General features: G+C 42.3%; 1 protein-coding gene across 11 annotated transcripts in view; it reads right to left on the bottom strand.

The window, feature by feature from the left end:
- Nucleotides 1-1,996, bottom strand: part of LOC126084671 (synaptotagmin-16) — a 352,768-nt gene extending 350,772 nt beyond the window's left edge. For all 11 annotated transcript variants that reach the window (XR_007519049.1, XR_007519050.1, XM_049899288.1 and 8 more), the window contains exon 1: nucleotides 1,771-1,996. Coding sequence is in view for 9 of the 11 variants with exons in the window: in XM_049899288.1 (XP_049755245.1) it covers nucleotides 1,771-1,898 (128 nt within the window). In the remaining 2 variants the exon portion in view is untranslated. The remainder of the gene's footprint in view (nucleotides 1-1,770) is intronic.
- Nucleotides 1,997-14,532: the final 12,536 nt, after the last annotated feature.

Genomic DNA, 14,532 nt, shown 5'->3' with positions numbered 1-14,532 from the left:
ATAAGTTAAGCTACATATGCATTACATTTAGTAAAAACCAAAAAACCCAGTGCCGTGGAGTCGTAGTAGCCATTAAAAAAATTAGTTCCTCTCTTTTCATTAATTGTACAACAAATAGCTCTCCATTCTCCATCTCCACTATTGCATAAACTACATAGGTAATTATCATATCAACAGAGAGAGAAAAAAAGGTAACTTTTATATTTTGGCGCAATAGTTAAGAGCTTGGCTGCTAACCAAAAGGTTGGCAGTTGGAATCCACCAGGCACTCCTTGGGAACCCTATAGGGCAGTTCTACTCTGTCCTAGAGGGTCACTATGAGACTCAAGGCAACGGGTTTGTTTTTTGAAAAGGTTTTTTTTGTTTTTTACATTTTATTCAGCAAAACATAATTTTAATCACAAGGACTCATTCAGCGAATTATTTAGCTTTTGCGGTATTGCGGAACCGACTCAACGGCAATGGGTTTAATGGGTATGTTAACAGAAATATAACAGATTCATCCGGTCACTGTTCTCAAAGAACTTATTCCAACCCCCCCCCCCCCCCCAAAATAAGGCAAAGCCATTGCCCTCCCGCCCCCAAAGGGTTTCCAAGGCTGCAAACATTTCCGAAAGCGGAAGCAGACCGCCACATCTTTCTCCCCACCAGCGGCTGGTGAATTCGAACCGCCGACCTCTCACTTAGCAGCCAAGCACTTAACAACTGCGCCATAAACGCTTCCTGAGTTTATTCTAGTGGGGGGAAAATTAAAAATTAACAACAATAATAAACACTTATTGAGCACCTGGAGTGCACTTAACATATATTAGTTCATTTAACCCTCACAACAGCTATACGAGATATTAACACTACCCTTGTTTTACAGATTAGTAAACTCAGGCAAGTAAGTAACCCGCCCACGTCACAGCTAGTTAGTGAACCCTGCATCCAAATTCAGGCAGCTGGGCTCCACAATCTGTGCTCTTTACCCAACTACACAATGACAATAATAACGTGGTAAACTGGAAGGTAAAATAAGCACAGGTAGCTATGAGGAAAAAATGAGCACCAGTACATTACTTGGCTAGAGGAGCAGAGGACGGCTTCCCTGAGGACCTGTCAACTGAGCTTAAACCTGGGTGAAGAATAACGCGGCCAGGTAAAGGGGCCTGAGGGGACGCCCGGAAGGGCTAAAGGCCGGCACTGGAGTAAGAGAGTGAGTGCGTGGAAGGGACTGGTAGATGACGCTGGACAGACGGACACAGCCAGTCGCCAAGGGCCTTGCTAGCCATGTTAGGGAATGTGAGCTTTATCCCAAAGGCCAAGGGCACCACTCAAGAGTGGTGAGCAGGGGAGTGACAGGGTCAGATTTAACTTCAGAAAGGTAACTCTGGCTGCTGTGTGAACAATGAATTCAATCTACAGGGGTTTTTGTTTGCTTGCGTGTTTGTTTTATTTATAAACACAGGGTTCTAGAAAAACACTGGCGAAGGGCAGATGATGGTGGCCTGGGACAGGGTGGAGACAGTGGAAATGGAGAGGAAAGTTTAGCAGGGCAGCCAGAAGGAGACGCGTATTCGGGAGGAGGCCGCAAAAGAATGCAAGCGAAGCCCAGTGGGATCGCCCAGGGAAAGCGAGACCTGAAGGCCCAGGAAAGGGAGAGGAAGAGGCAGAGACAGCCGGCCCTCACAGACCAACACCGGGGCGGTGATGCGAGGAGGTGGGGCGGAGAGTGAGGGGGAAGAACTTCCCACACGCCCCTGGGCGGTAGCGGCGAGAAGCACCCACCAGAAGATGGTCCCGAACTTCATGCTCCTCCAGAGTTCCGTGAAGTCTTCGAAGCGCACGCTGTCCGTCTCCTGGAAGCGGCTGAGGAGCGCTTCGCAGTCGGCTTGCAGGCCCGGAGGGGTCCCCATGCCTCTTACGTCCCCAGGCCACGCGCGTACCGCTGCCGTCCCGAGAGGCCCAGCCTCGCGGCGTCGCCGAGGAAACCGGGCCCGGACGCCCCGCCCCTACGCCGTGACGCACACGCGCTCCGTGACCTGAGATCCAACCCCTTTTAGCCGGGCCTGGGTTGGCTGGTGCCAGGCTTATTGCGCGTGCGTATATGCGTGCTGTTGTTTTACTAGCTCACCTCTTGTTCTTACTGTTTGAAGAGTATAGCCAGTTATTTTAATTTTACTGAGTTTACATCTCAAGAGTCTTGCAAGACCCAGGAGGATTTTTAGGTCTTCATTTTCCGCTTGTTCAAGTAAATTGACCGTACCCAACTCTCACTCTCCCTTAAAGTTATCCTTGAGTGACGCAACAAGTCAGCCTTTAGAGCTGGGGAAGTATTGTCCCAATCCCAACCAACCCACCACCACCCCACGTAAAAAGCCGAAGGAGATCCAAAGAAGAGGGCGTTCTAGATTATGGGGATTGCAACCATTGTCACAGAACAATATGTGTATAAATTTTTGAATGGGAAATTAACTTGAGTTATAAACTTTCACTAAAAAAAAGCATAATAAAAATGAAAAAAAAAGAAGGAATAGTAGGAAAAGAACCGGACCAGTTCTCCTGATCACCAATGGCCCCTGTAGTCTGTTCCACGTAACGTGATGCATAATGTGTGGCTCTCTAATTGTACTCCCTAGGTCTTCTGCAAAAGCCCTTGAAAAGAGAAGCTGTATTTCTTATCCTCTGTAAACATCCGCCCACCACACAACACCCCTACACTACGATCTAGCACAGTATTTAGCAGACAGTGTCTACTTGATCATCTATTTGTTGATTATTTGGCTGAATTGTCTTTTTGTGTACACTCTACGTGTAAGCCGCTCCCAGGAGCTAGCTTTGGAGTACTGTTTTGTACTTTTAACACTTCTCTGACTGCAAGATAAGCTACTTTTATTCTCCAAGAGAGGTATCCTAATATAACAAAGCATTGAGCTTACTGTCAGTAAATGCAGATTCAGTTCATATTTCCTGATCCTTGATCTATTTGTAATTTTTTAATGTAATAGTCTGTATGTAGAAGAGCTTATGTAACATGTCTAAGATGCATAGCAACAAAATGAACACCTGTGTACCTTCTACCTGTGTAGAAACGAGAACATTACTAGCATTGTCACGTCAGTCCTGACCTCCTCCTCTAACCTGTTGCCCTGCCTCCCCTGCCTCTACCACTACCTACTTATCAACTACTTTGAATTTTGTTTCTCCATCTCTTGTACATATAGCTTTATCATCTTTGTGTACTCTAAACAATATATTGTTTAGTTGTGGTTGTTTTGAGTATTATGAAAATAATATTGCAATTAATAATATGTATTCTTCTTTGACTTGCTTTTCCACTTAATATTGCTTCATGTTACTCATGTTCATTCATTTTCACTGCTGCCTGATATTCCCTTGTGTGAATATACCACAGTTTATCCATCATTTCCTCAATGGAAATTTAGGTGGGTTGCAGATTTTGCTCCTATAAGAAATGCTACTGTGAATCCTCTTGTACATGCCTCATCTTACTTGTAGGATTACCAGGTAAAATACAGGATGCACAGTTAAGTTTGAATGTCAGATGAACTAAAAATTATTCATTGTTTATTTTAAATAAAATTTACCCAGGCACCCTGTATTTTTGTTTGCTAAATCTGGCAACCCTGCTTACATGCTGCAAGAGTCTAGAGTATATACCTAGGAATAGAACTGTTGGATGATAATGTGTACAAAAATATTCAACTTTACAAGATCGTGTGGAATTGTTTTCTAGAGAGATTGAATTGAATTGATATACACTTTCCTAGTAGGTTACCATGAGTCAGAATCGATTCAATTAGCAACTGGCTTTAGTGGTATGTTAGCATTTCCAGTTGAACCATATTATCTAAGAAAAAGGGTAGCTAATTGTGGCCTTAATATGTGTTTCTCTGATTGTTAATGTAGTTGTGCATCTTTTCAAACTTAATTTTTCATTCATGTCTTCTCTACTGTGAAATGCCTGTTTATGTATTTTGCTCATCTTTCAAATTGGATAGTTTGCCTTTTTCATACTGATTTGTAGGAGCACTTTGTATTTCTGTACTAAAGTGATGTTTGTCATATGTAAAACAAATATCTTTTCCCAGTTTGTGGCTTATTTTCATTTACTGTCTTTATGGTGATTTTTGATGTACAGAAATGCTTACTTTTGGTGTAGTCAATTTTATAGTATTTTCTGATAAGAACTTTTATATGAACCTGAAACAATAAAACCAAATCCATTGCCATCAGGTCATTTCCAACTCATGGCAACCTCGTGTGTTGCAGAGTAGGACTGCTCCATATGGTTTTCTTGGCTGTAATTCTTATGCAAACAGATCACTAGGCCTTTCTTCTGGAGCACTGCTGGGTGACTTTGGACTGCCAGCCTTTAGGTTAGTAGTCAAGTGCAAACTGTTTGCACCACCCAGGGACCATATAACACATGTAATAGCTAACATTTATTGAGCAATATGATGCACTAGATACTTTACTAAACTCTTCACACACAACTATGTGAGACAGGTATTGTTAACACCATTTTACAAACAAGGAAACTGAGGCTCAGAACAGTCAGCAGTCCACACTTTGAAACCAGATCTGACTGACTGCAAAGCCCATGCTTTAAACCACAGACCACATAGCTGCTCTCCACCAAAATTGATGCCGCATGAATTCAGGTCTCTAGAAGCTTGCCTGGTGGCTAGAAAAATGAAACATTCCTTTGCAATGACGGAGGATAGCCACAAGGTGCAAAGTGAGTGAGAGCATGCTACGTTGGTTAGTTACCAGGAAGACTGCTGGAGGAAGGATGATAGGAGACATAAAGTTAGCCTTATGTTTGGATCTTGCCTTATTTATCGTGTAATCTCAAGTGTGATGAACCTCAATTTTGCTTATCTATAATGTGAGTGAATAATGTCTTCTTCACTTGCACACTTCTGTCTTCCACTTCATGGGAACCTGTTATATAAATCTTCCTAGCCAAGGTGAACCCAAATTATAGAAATACTTCTTTCCTCCCTCACTTTAACAGTAAAAAATATAAAATATACTGCAAGTGGAGCATCAAGAATACAGACCCAAACCAAGGAGGCCCTAGTCTCAGATGAACCAAGCAAAGCACCTAGAAGAGGACTCAAGCCCAGGGGCTAAGACCACAGCCCACAAAAGGACAAATATTGTATGATCACACTTACATGAAATACCTAGAAAAGGCAGAGCCATAGAGACAGAAAGTAGGTTAACAGTTATCATGGACTGGATCAAAGACTACAGCCTTCAATATGGATTATACCTCACCATAAAGAAAAAAAAAAAATTTTTTTTTTTTTTTATAAAGAAAGCGAAAATCCTCACAACTTGACCAGTAAGCAGGGAAATGATAAACAGAAAAGACTGAAGTTGCCAAGGATTTCATGTTACTTAGATCCACAGTCAACATTCATGGAAGCAACACCCAAGAACTCAAACAATGTATTGTATTGGGCAAATCTATTGCAAAAGACCTCTTTAAAATCTTGAAAAGCAAAGATGTCACTTTAAAAGGACAAGAGGTACCCGACCCAAGCCATGGTATTTTCAATTGCCTTATGTGCATGCAAAAGCTGAACAATGAAAAAGGAAGACCAGTGAAGAACTGACACATTTGAATCATGGTGTTGGCGAAGAATATTGAATATACCATGGACCACCAGAAGAACGAACAAATCTGTCTTAGAAAAAACACAGCCAGAATGCTCCTTGGAAGCAAGGATTGCCAAGACTTCTTCTCGCTTACTTTGGGCATGTTATCAGGAGAGACCAATACCTGGAGGAGGACATCATACTTGGTAAAGTAGAGGGTAGCAAAAAAAAAAAAAGGAAGACCCTCAATGAAATGGATTGACACAGTGGCTACAACAATGGGCTCAAACATACCAACAATTGTGAGGATGGCACATGACTGGGCAACGTTTCATTCTTGATATACATAGAGTTGCTATGAGCCAAAGATGACTTAACAGCACCTAAAAACAACAACATGGGTTGGGACAAATGGGGAATGGAGAGTGATTGCTTAATGAGTATGTAATTTCTGTCTGAGGTGAAGAAAAAGTTTTAGAACAACATTGTGAATGTAATTAATGCCACTTAAAATGGTTAAAATATTAAATTTTGTGTTATATATTTTTTACAACAATAAAAAATAAAAAATATAAACTCACCTTTATGTGTTGAAGTATTCATAATAAAGAGAAGTGACATAATTGTGAAAAGGCTCCTGTTTATAAGAAAGAAAAATATCCAACAAAGGAAGTTATGTGACAATATTTAAGCTTTGATAAGAGAGGTAGATGTTTGTGTGCTCATATCTATATCTATATATCTTCCCTTCAGAGTTTGGGATTTAACACCTTGTCAAACCATTGGAGCTTTCATCTAAAGAAAATTAACAGTGGTACTAACAAAAATAAATCTTAATTTATTTTTCTGAAAACAAAAGTAATTTGACTCTTTATAGAATATTACGAAGATATAGAAATACATTAGGTAGGAAGTAAAAGTCCTCTGGAGCTTCTCCCTGTAAATATAACCACTGTTTTACATTCATTATACTATTTCTGTAGAAAAAAAAAAACAGACCTGTTGCCATCGAGTCAATTCCCACTCATAGTGACCCTATAAGGACAGGACTCATAGAGACCCTATAAGGATAGAGTAGAACTGCTCCACAGTTTCCAAGGAACGCCTGGTAGATTTGAACTGCCCGCCTTTTTTTTGGTTAGCAGCCGTAGCTCTTAAGCACTACACCGCCAAGGTTTCCATTTCTGTAGAGGGAATTTCAAATATGGAGATAACATGACCAGCTTTGATTTAGAAGGATCAGTTTGGCAACTATGTAGCATGGCAGGGATAGGACAGTTAAGAAGGAAGGTAGAGATAACCCAGGCAGGAAATGATGAGGTAATATCAGTGGCCATGTAGAGAGTGTATAGATTCAAGAATATTTAGAAGCAAAAAACAAAAAAGACTTTGTGTCACTGATTGGATATTCGATGGTATTAAGGAATTACAGTTAAAGTTTTAGGTGTGATAATTATATATGTATATATGTCTTTTTTTTTTTTTTTTTTAGAGATACTGAATTATTTACAGATGAAATTATTGTACGATGTCTGGAATTTGCTTCAAAATAATCACGGATGGGGGAAATGTGTAGAAATATGGTGCAAATGGTTAATGCACTCAGCTACTAACCAAAAGTTGGAGGTTCAAGACTGCCCAGAAGCTCCTTGGAAGAAAGGCCTGGCATTCTACTTCCCAAAAATTAGCCACTGAAAGCTCTATGGAGCACAGTTCTACTCTGACACTCATGTTGCCATGAGTCAGTCAACTCAATGGCAACTGGTATAGATGAGAAAAGATCACTCATGAGTTAATTGTCGCAGCTGGTACTGTGGTAGACACTGTGGTGAGACAGCCAGATCGCCACTCAGGAATGAAGGACTTATTCTCCTATCTGCTGGGAGTGCAGCAGAAGATGGTCTTCAGCTGTCAGTCCTCTTTGGGGATTGTTACAGTTGAAGAAAACTGCCTAGCTAAACACATTTTGGGGGCAGCCCACATCAAATGAGTGTTCAGCGTAGGGGTAAATAGGCCTAGATCCTCCCCTTACTTGGACAACCCTGAAGGGCTGTCCAGTTCCAGAGCTCCCTATGTGGCTGCCTACGGCCTTGGATGGAACTGCATCCTCAGCTCAGCTTCCTCCTCTGCCTCCGTACGTCTGCTTTTTTTCCTCTCCCACATACGTTGGTCCCGATAGAACCTCTAACAAAGCAACCGCAATCTCCATCTCAGAATCTACTTCCCAAGGAACCCAAACTGCAAAGACACTTTGGCATCATTATACTATTGTCTTTACTTTTGTACGAGCTCAAAAGTTTTCAAAATAAAATTTTAAGGAAAAAAAAAGACTGTCAGACTCAATAAGGTGGCTAGGGAACAATGACAAGTGACATCTATAGGGTTCTGGTTTCAAAGGATGGGTGAATGGTGGTGCCGTTCACTGAGGTAGAGAATGCAGGAGGAGCCCCTTGGTGGATGTAAGAAGAGATGGTTTTTGACATGCCAAATTTAAGGTGCCTGTGGAAGCAGTCTGGACCATAGAGATAATCAAGCTAGAGACAATGCATGAAAGGGAAAAGTAATGGTGGCTTACAACGTCTTGAATGGCCAAGAAAAGTTTTATTTAGCCTTCAATTGTGTTTACACGACTACAGTTGAATGTGTGGGAACCTCATAAGATAGGAATTAACCACACTCTTGATGGCAGACACCATGTTCCAGAAAATTTGTATTATCCACCGGTCCTAAAATAACACTTCACACTTACTCTGCCCTAGGTAAGTTGTTTACCGAATGAATGGATTTCATTGGAAGAGCCAGAAAATAATCCTGTTTTTCTCATTCATTTCCTCTGATCATAATTCGTTTCTGGTTCCCATGACATATGTGGTACCCTAGACATCTAGTGCTACTATAACAGAAATACCACAAGTGGATGTCTTTAACGAACAAAAATTAATTTCCTCACAGTGTAGGAGGCTAGACGTCTGAATTCAGGGTGCTGACTCTAGGGGAAGGCTTTCTCTCTCTGTTGCCTCTGGAGGAAGGTCTTTGTCTCTTCTTAGCTTCTGCTCCTGGGCAATCTTTATGTGGTTTAGCATCTCTTCCTCTCATCTCTGCTTCCTAGTTTGCTTGTTTAATCTCTTTTATATCTCAGGAGACTGACTCAAAGATACACCCTGCACCAATCCTGCCTCATTAACCTAACAAGACAACCCATTCCCAAATGGGATTATAACCACAGGCATACCCAAAAAAACCCAAACCCATTGTTGATTCTGACTCAGAGCGACCCTATAGGACAGAGTAGAACTGCCCCATAGGGTTTCCAAGGAGTAGCTGGTGGTTTTGAACTGCTGACCTTTTGGTTAGCAGCCAAGCTCTTAACCACTGCACCAGCAGGGCTCTACGACCACAGGCATTAGAGGTTAGGATTTACAACACATATTTGGCGGGGGGGGGGGGGGGCGGGAGCAGGGGGTGGGGACACAGTTCAGTCTGTAACACCTAGGATCCTCACCCTCCCTTCAACCATGTGTGGAGTTATCCTTGTGCATTTAAAGTGGAAGGTTTCAGGAACAATGAAAGATAACCCACGTGGGAACCGTGCTCTGAAGGAACTGAGAGTTTAGTACAGGAGGCAAGACATATCCACAAATTATCATATGAGGTAAAAACAGAGAAGTAAAATGAGAAAGCTAAAGATGAATTGGTATGGAAGCTCAGGATGATGAATACTAGCAGGTGGGAGATTGTAGGAAGCAGCACAGGTTGATGCGAAGTACCTACCCAGACTGTGCGGGCTCCTGCCTAATGTGCTGTGGTAGTAGCTCCCTAAGGAGCCCTGGTGGTGCAAAGGTTAAGAGCTCAGCTGCTAAACCAAAAGGTAGGTTTGCAAAAGGTAGGCGGTTCAATCTTACCTGGCAGCTCCATGAGAGAAAGACCTGGTGATTTACTTCCATAAAAATTACAGCCAGGAAAACCCTATGTGGCAGCTGTACTCTGTCACAGGGGGTCACTATGACTGCACCTAACAACAAAGTAGCTCACTTTGGTTAGTTTTTTTTTTTTTTTTCTGCTTTAAATATTCTACCTGTAGACTGGAAAGCCAGAAAAAATTTATAATGGCTTATCCCACAACTTGTTAAGTACTCCTATGAAAGATTTTGCAATAGTAGTTGTGTGTGGAACCATTAATAAAAAAATCCATTTCAAAGAGCAAATAACATTCTTCAGATGTATCTGGGAAAGGATCTCAACATAAAACAGTGTTTCTTAGTGATTTAATATTTCAAAAATCTGACTTCACAGGAATAGATTTGACTTCTCAGAATCCTAGTCTACTTGCCAAGCTATATACTATTTCTCAGCTTTTTAAAATGCATGGCTCTTTGTGATAAACATTACAGCCTCCCAACCATGCCTGCTCCCCTCTGTAGAGAATCACTCCATAATGATTTATTAAACATCCATAAGACCAAAAGAACTGTAGCATTCTCCTTAAATGGCACCTAATTAAACACACACGATGACTGAGGCTACAAATCGGTTTTTATTAGTAAAAAATATTTAAAACACTTTGACCACTTTTTGAAAATGAATCCTTACTTTCTAGGAAATTCTATTTGAAAAACCATAAACAATTTTCCTGAAGGAAATAATTTAACATAAAATGCAATATGTAACCAGCTGCATATCTACAGCTCTAGCTGAATGCTAGATGAGCTGTAGATATGCACTGGTGAGGTTATATATTCTAAACAATACCTGGCTTATTGTTGTTAGGTGCCATCCAGTCAGCTCCCACTCATAGCGACCCCATGAAAAACAGAACGAAAACATCTCCCAGTCCTGCACCACCCTCACAATCGTAGTTATGCTTAAGACCATTGTTGCAGCCACTGTGTCAATCCATCTCGTTGAGAGTCTTCCTCTTTTTCACTGACCCTCTGCTTTACCAAGCACGATATCCTTCTCCAGGGGGAACTGATCCCTCCTGAGAACATGTCCAAAGTATGTGAGATGCAGTTTCGCCATCCTTGCTTCTAAGGAGCATTCTGGTCTTACTTCTTCCAGGACAGATTCGTTCGTTCATGGTATATTCAATATTCTTCAACACCACAATTCAAAGGCGTCAATCCTTCTCTGGTCTTCCTTATTCACTGTCCAGCTTTCACATGCATGTGAGATGACTGAAAACACCATGGCTTGGGTCAGGTACATCTTAGCTCTCAAGGTGACATCTTTGCTTTTCAATACTTTAAAGAGCAGCAGATTTGCCCAATGCAATTAATCTTTTGATTTCTTGACTGCTGCTTCCATGGGTGATTGTTGATCTGAGTAAAATGAAATCCTTGAGAGCTTCCATCTTTTCCCCATTTATCACGATCTTGCTTATTGGTCCAGTATGAGGATTTTTGTTTTATATTAAGGTGTAATTCATACCGAAGGCTGTGGTCTTTGGTCTTCATCAGTAAGTGCTTCAAGTCCTTTTCACTTGCAGCAAGCAAGGTTGTGTCATCTACATATCACAGGTGGTTAAGGAGTCTTCCTCCAATCCTGATGCCCCATTCTTCTTCATATATTCCAGCTTCTCGGGTTATTGGCTGAGCATACACATGGAATAGGTATGGTGAAAGGATACAACTCTGACACACACCTTCCCTGACTTTAAACCATGCCTCTTGATCTGTATACAGCTTCCTCATGAGCACAGTTAAGTGTTCTGGAATTCCCATTCTTTTCAACATTATCCATAATTTGTTAGGATCCACACATTCTAACTGCCTTTGCACGTTAGATAAACAGCGGTAAACATATTTCAGATAATGTCTGCTTTCAGCCAGAATCTGACATCAGCAATGATCTCCTTCCTCCACATCCTCTTCTGAATCTGGCTTGAATTTCCAGCAGTTCCCTATCAGTAATACTGCCCAATCATAAAGCACTGATTACTCACTGAAAGCCGCAAACTTTTCCATATTCTGTAAACTCTTCTCCCTTCCACCAAACAAGATTATCTTCTCCCAAAGGATTCTCAATAGTGAGCATCGCTACATGTAAGTACATACACAACAAATGCAAAAAACAAGCCAACAAACAAAACAAAACAAAAAACCCCACGCCACCTGAGGCAGTTAAAGCTTCACTTTACGTAATTAGGGATGTCTGAAACCCAATCCTGAGAACTGCCTCACAGGGCTTCCCAGTTTGTAATTTTGACGGAAGCAGGCTGCCACATCTCTCTCCCCCAGAACTGCTGGTGGATTCCAATGGCTGGCTGACCTTTCTTTAGCAGCCCAGTAGCCCAGCGGTGAACCACTGCGCCACCAGGGCTCCTTTTGGAAGTGCTTTATCTCCAGTAAACTAAGGCTTTTGAGGGCCTTAGGGGAATATATTTCAATGAACAAACTCCCCTATTTTTGACCAGATTAGTAGATGAGGGGACTCATTTTTTAAAAAAAGTTATAAAGTTAAACAAGCCCCAATCTGCTAGACCTCAGGCATTCCATTCTACAAGGCACGTCTGCACACCTCAAAGCATCTGCTAGGAAATTCGGGAGAGAGCCCTACAGCAGCACTCTCAGTCCCACCCTCCCGCGTCCCGTTCAGAAAGTTTTGGGAAGGGATCAGCCATCAGATTTTGACAAGTCAGCGAAGACAAAGGGCAGTGCTGACCCCTCGCCGCCCTCGCCCCGCACCATTCACCGGGCAGGAATGCCCGGCGCCTCCCACGTGCGCTCTCACACGTAGGCGCAGGAGCCCGGGAGCAGCCGCCCCACGGAGCACACGCAGCCGCCTCGCGCGGGTCCAAAGCGTAGGGGCCCAGGGGCTGGGGGGGCGGGGGGCCGGGGCCGGGACTGCGGTGCTGAGCCCGAGCACGTACTGGGGCGTGGTTTGTAGTGGGTCGGGCGGGGCGTGAGGAAGTTTCTGGAGTGGTTTGTGTTTAGTATCCTTATCATGTGGTACCAGCGGCACCGAGAAATAGAAGGGGTACCTGGTCCTTGCGCATCCTTTGTATTTTCCCCGCTGAGGGTCTGACCACGGCCCTTCTCAGGCACCTGTCTTTCCTCTCGGTGTCGGAACGGATCCAAGACAAGGGAATAAAGGGAATTAAATGGTGCAAGGAGATCGGGTGTCTGGGCAGTGTCTTGGATAAAACCCTCTACTACAGGTAAGAATAAAAATTATGTCCAAACCTTTGGCAGGCGTGAGCAAAACAAAGGTCCAGAAGGCGTTCCATAGAAAGATTTGTGGTAAGGTGTAGCTTTTATTTTGCAGGGAGTCTATTTCATATCAAATTCTACAGATCGTACTCTCTCTGAAGTGATCAGAGACAACAGGTTCAACGCTATTTAAATGGACGGAATATGAGCAAAGTGGTTAGCGGCAGAGCCCTTAACCACCCGGGAAAGATATTTTTCTTTACATTTTTGTTAGTTCCAGCCAACAATATGTATGCAAAGGCTTTATTTACCCAAGCCCTATTATATTAAAAAAAAAAAAAAAAACCTGAGTTCTTTGCAAACTGTTTTTGACATTGTGATGTTAAAAATTTGGAATATTAGAATTTTCTATTTCTGCAAATCGAGTAACTTTTAATCTTTTTGTATTTTAGAGGTTATAGGGAGAACTCAGGATTTGAAATGGTACTTAAGTTATACAAACTTAAAAGAAAATAAACATGTCTATTACGCCATTCAAACAGTTCCAGGAGGATCAGACCATAGCCCCTTAGAGTTTAAGTGCTTTCCATAACCAGACCTCAATCTCCAGCGAACTCAAAACCCACTAAATAGCATTTCAAAACACCACTTTTAGTCATTTCAACTCCTGTCTTACCACTCCTTAGGACATCCCCTTCATCTCCTGTGTACCTTCGTCACCTTCAGGTGACACCCCTGTTGTTTTCGCCTACTTGCCATTTAAACAATTGGTAATGGGGAAAAAAGGAGCCCTGGTGGCACAGTGGTTAAGCACTCAGCTGCTAACTGAAATATCAGCAGTTCAAACCCATCAGCCACTCTGTCAGAGAAGGATGTGGCAGTCAGCCAGCTTCTGTAAAGACTTACAGCCTTGGAAACCCTATGAGGCAGTTTTACTCTGTCCTGGGTTGCTATGAGTGGCAAATGACTGGACAGCAAGGCCTTTTTAGTGTTTTTAATGGGGAAATGGGTATGATTTCACTGGACTGGCTAGCACAGCAGGGCAGTTAGAGCCATAGGCTTTGGACTGCCAGCTCAAATGCTCTGCCACCTTTTTAATACTTTTCTCATTTCCAAAATGAGGTACAAGTACTAACTTGTAGTTTGCACAGTGTTTGGCACATTGTAAATACTCAACAGATGTTAGAGTCACCTTAACTTCTAACCTATGAGCCATTGTACCTAGCTGTTTGCTACACTCTCTGGGTGATTCTGTGCTTTAGAAAGAATGAACAAAATACATACAGCTTCTTTGCCATACTTTATCCAGCTGTGAAAGTAATACTATGGTTATTCAATCATAGCAACACCAGAAAAGGGAAAGTATACATGAGGAGGGGAGAAGAATATTAAGGAGGGAAGAAGTACAGAGTTACAGTTATTAGCATAGGGTTATACCCCTGTAAAGGCAAGATAAAAAATACTGCAATGGTGTCAGAGAGAGGGCACAATGCTGGGAAGGAAGGATTGGTTCTGTTTCACATAGCTTAAAGCACTCCAGGCGGCTTGTTTTCTGAGCATCTGAGAGGTAGTTACTTGTTTTCTTCCAGCTATTCTGTCATTTTATGTGGCTTTCCCTTCTAAAAAGGGCCCTGGTGGCACAGTGGTTAAGAGCTCAGGCTGCTAACCAAAAGGTTGACAGTTTAAATCCACCGGGCACTCCTTGGAAACCCTGTGGGGCGGTTCTACTCTGTCTTATAGGGTCGCAATGAGTCAGAACTGACTCGATGGC

This window comes from Elephas maximus, chromosome 10 (assembly GCF_024166365.1).
Source record: "Elephas maximus indicus isolate mEleMax1 chromosome 10, mEleMax1 primary haplotype, whole genome shotgun sequence".
In the NCBI taxonomy this organism is placed as follows: Eukaryota; Metazoa; Chordata; class Mammalia; order Proboscidea; family Elephantidae; genus Elephas; species Elephas maximus.
Note: the sequence above shows the minus strand (reverse complement) of the source record. Positions and strands in the feature narration are given on the sequence as shown.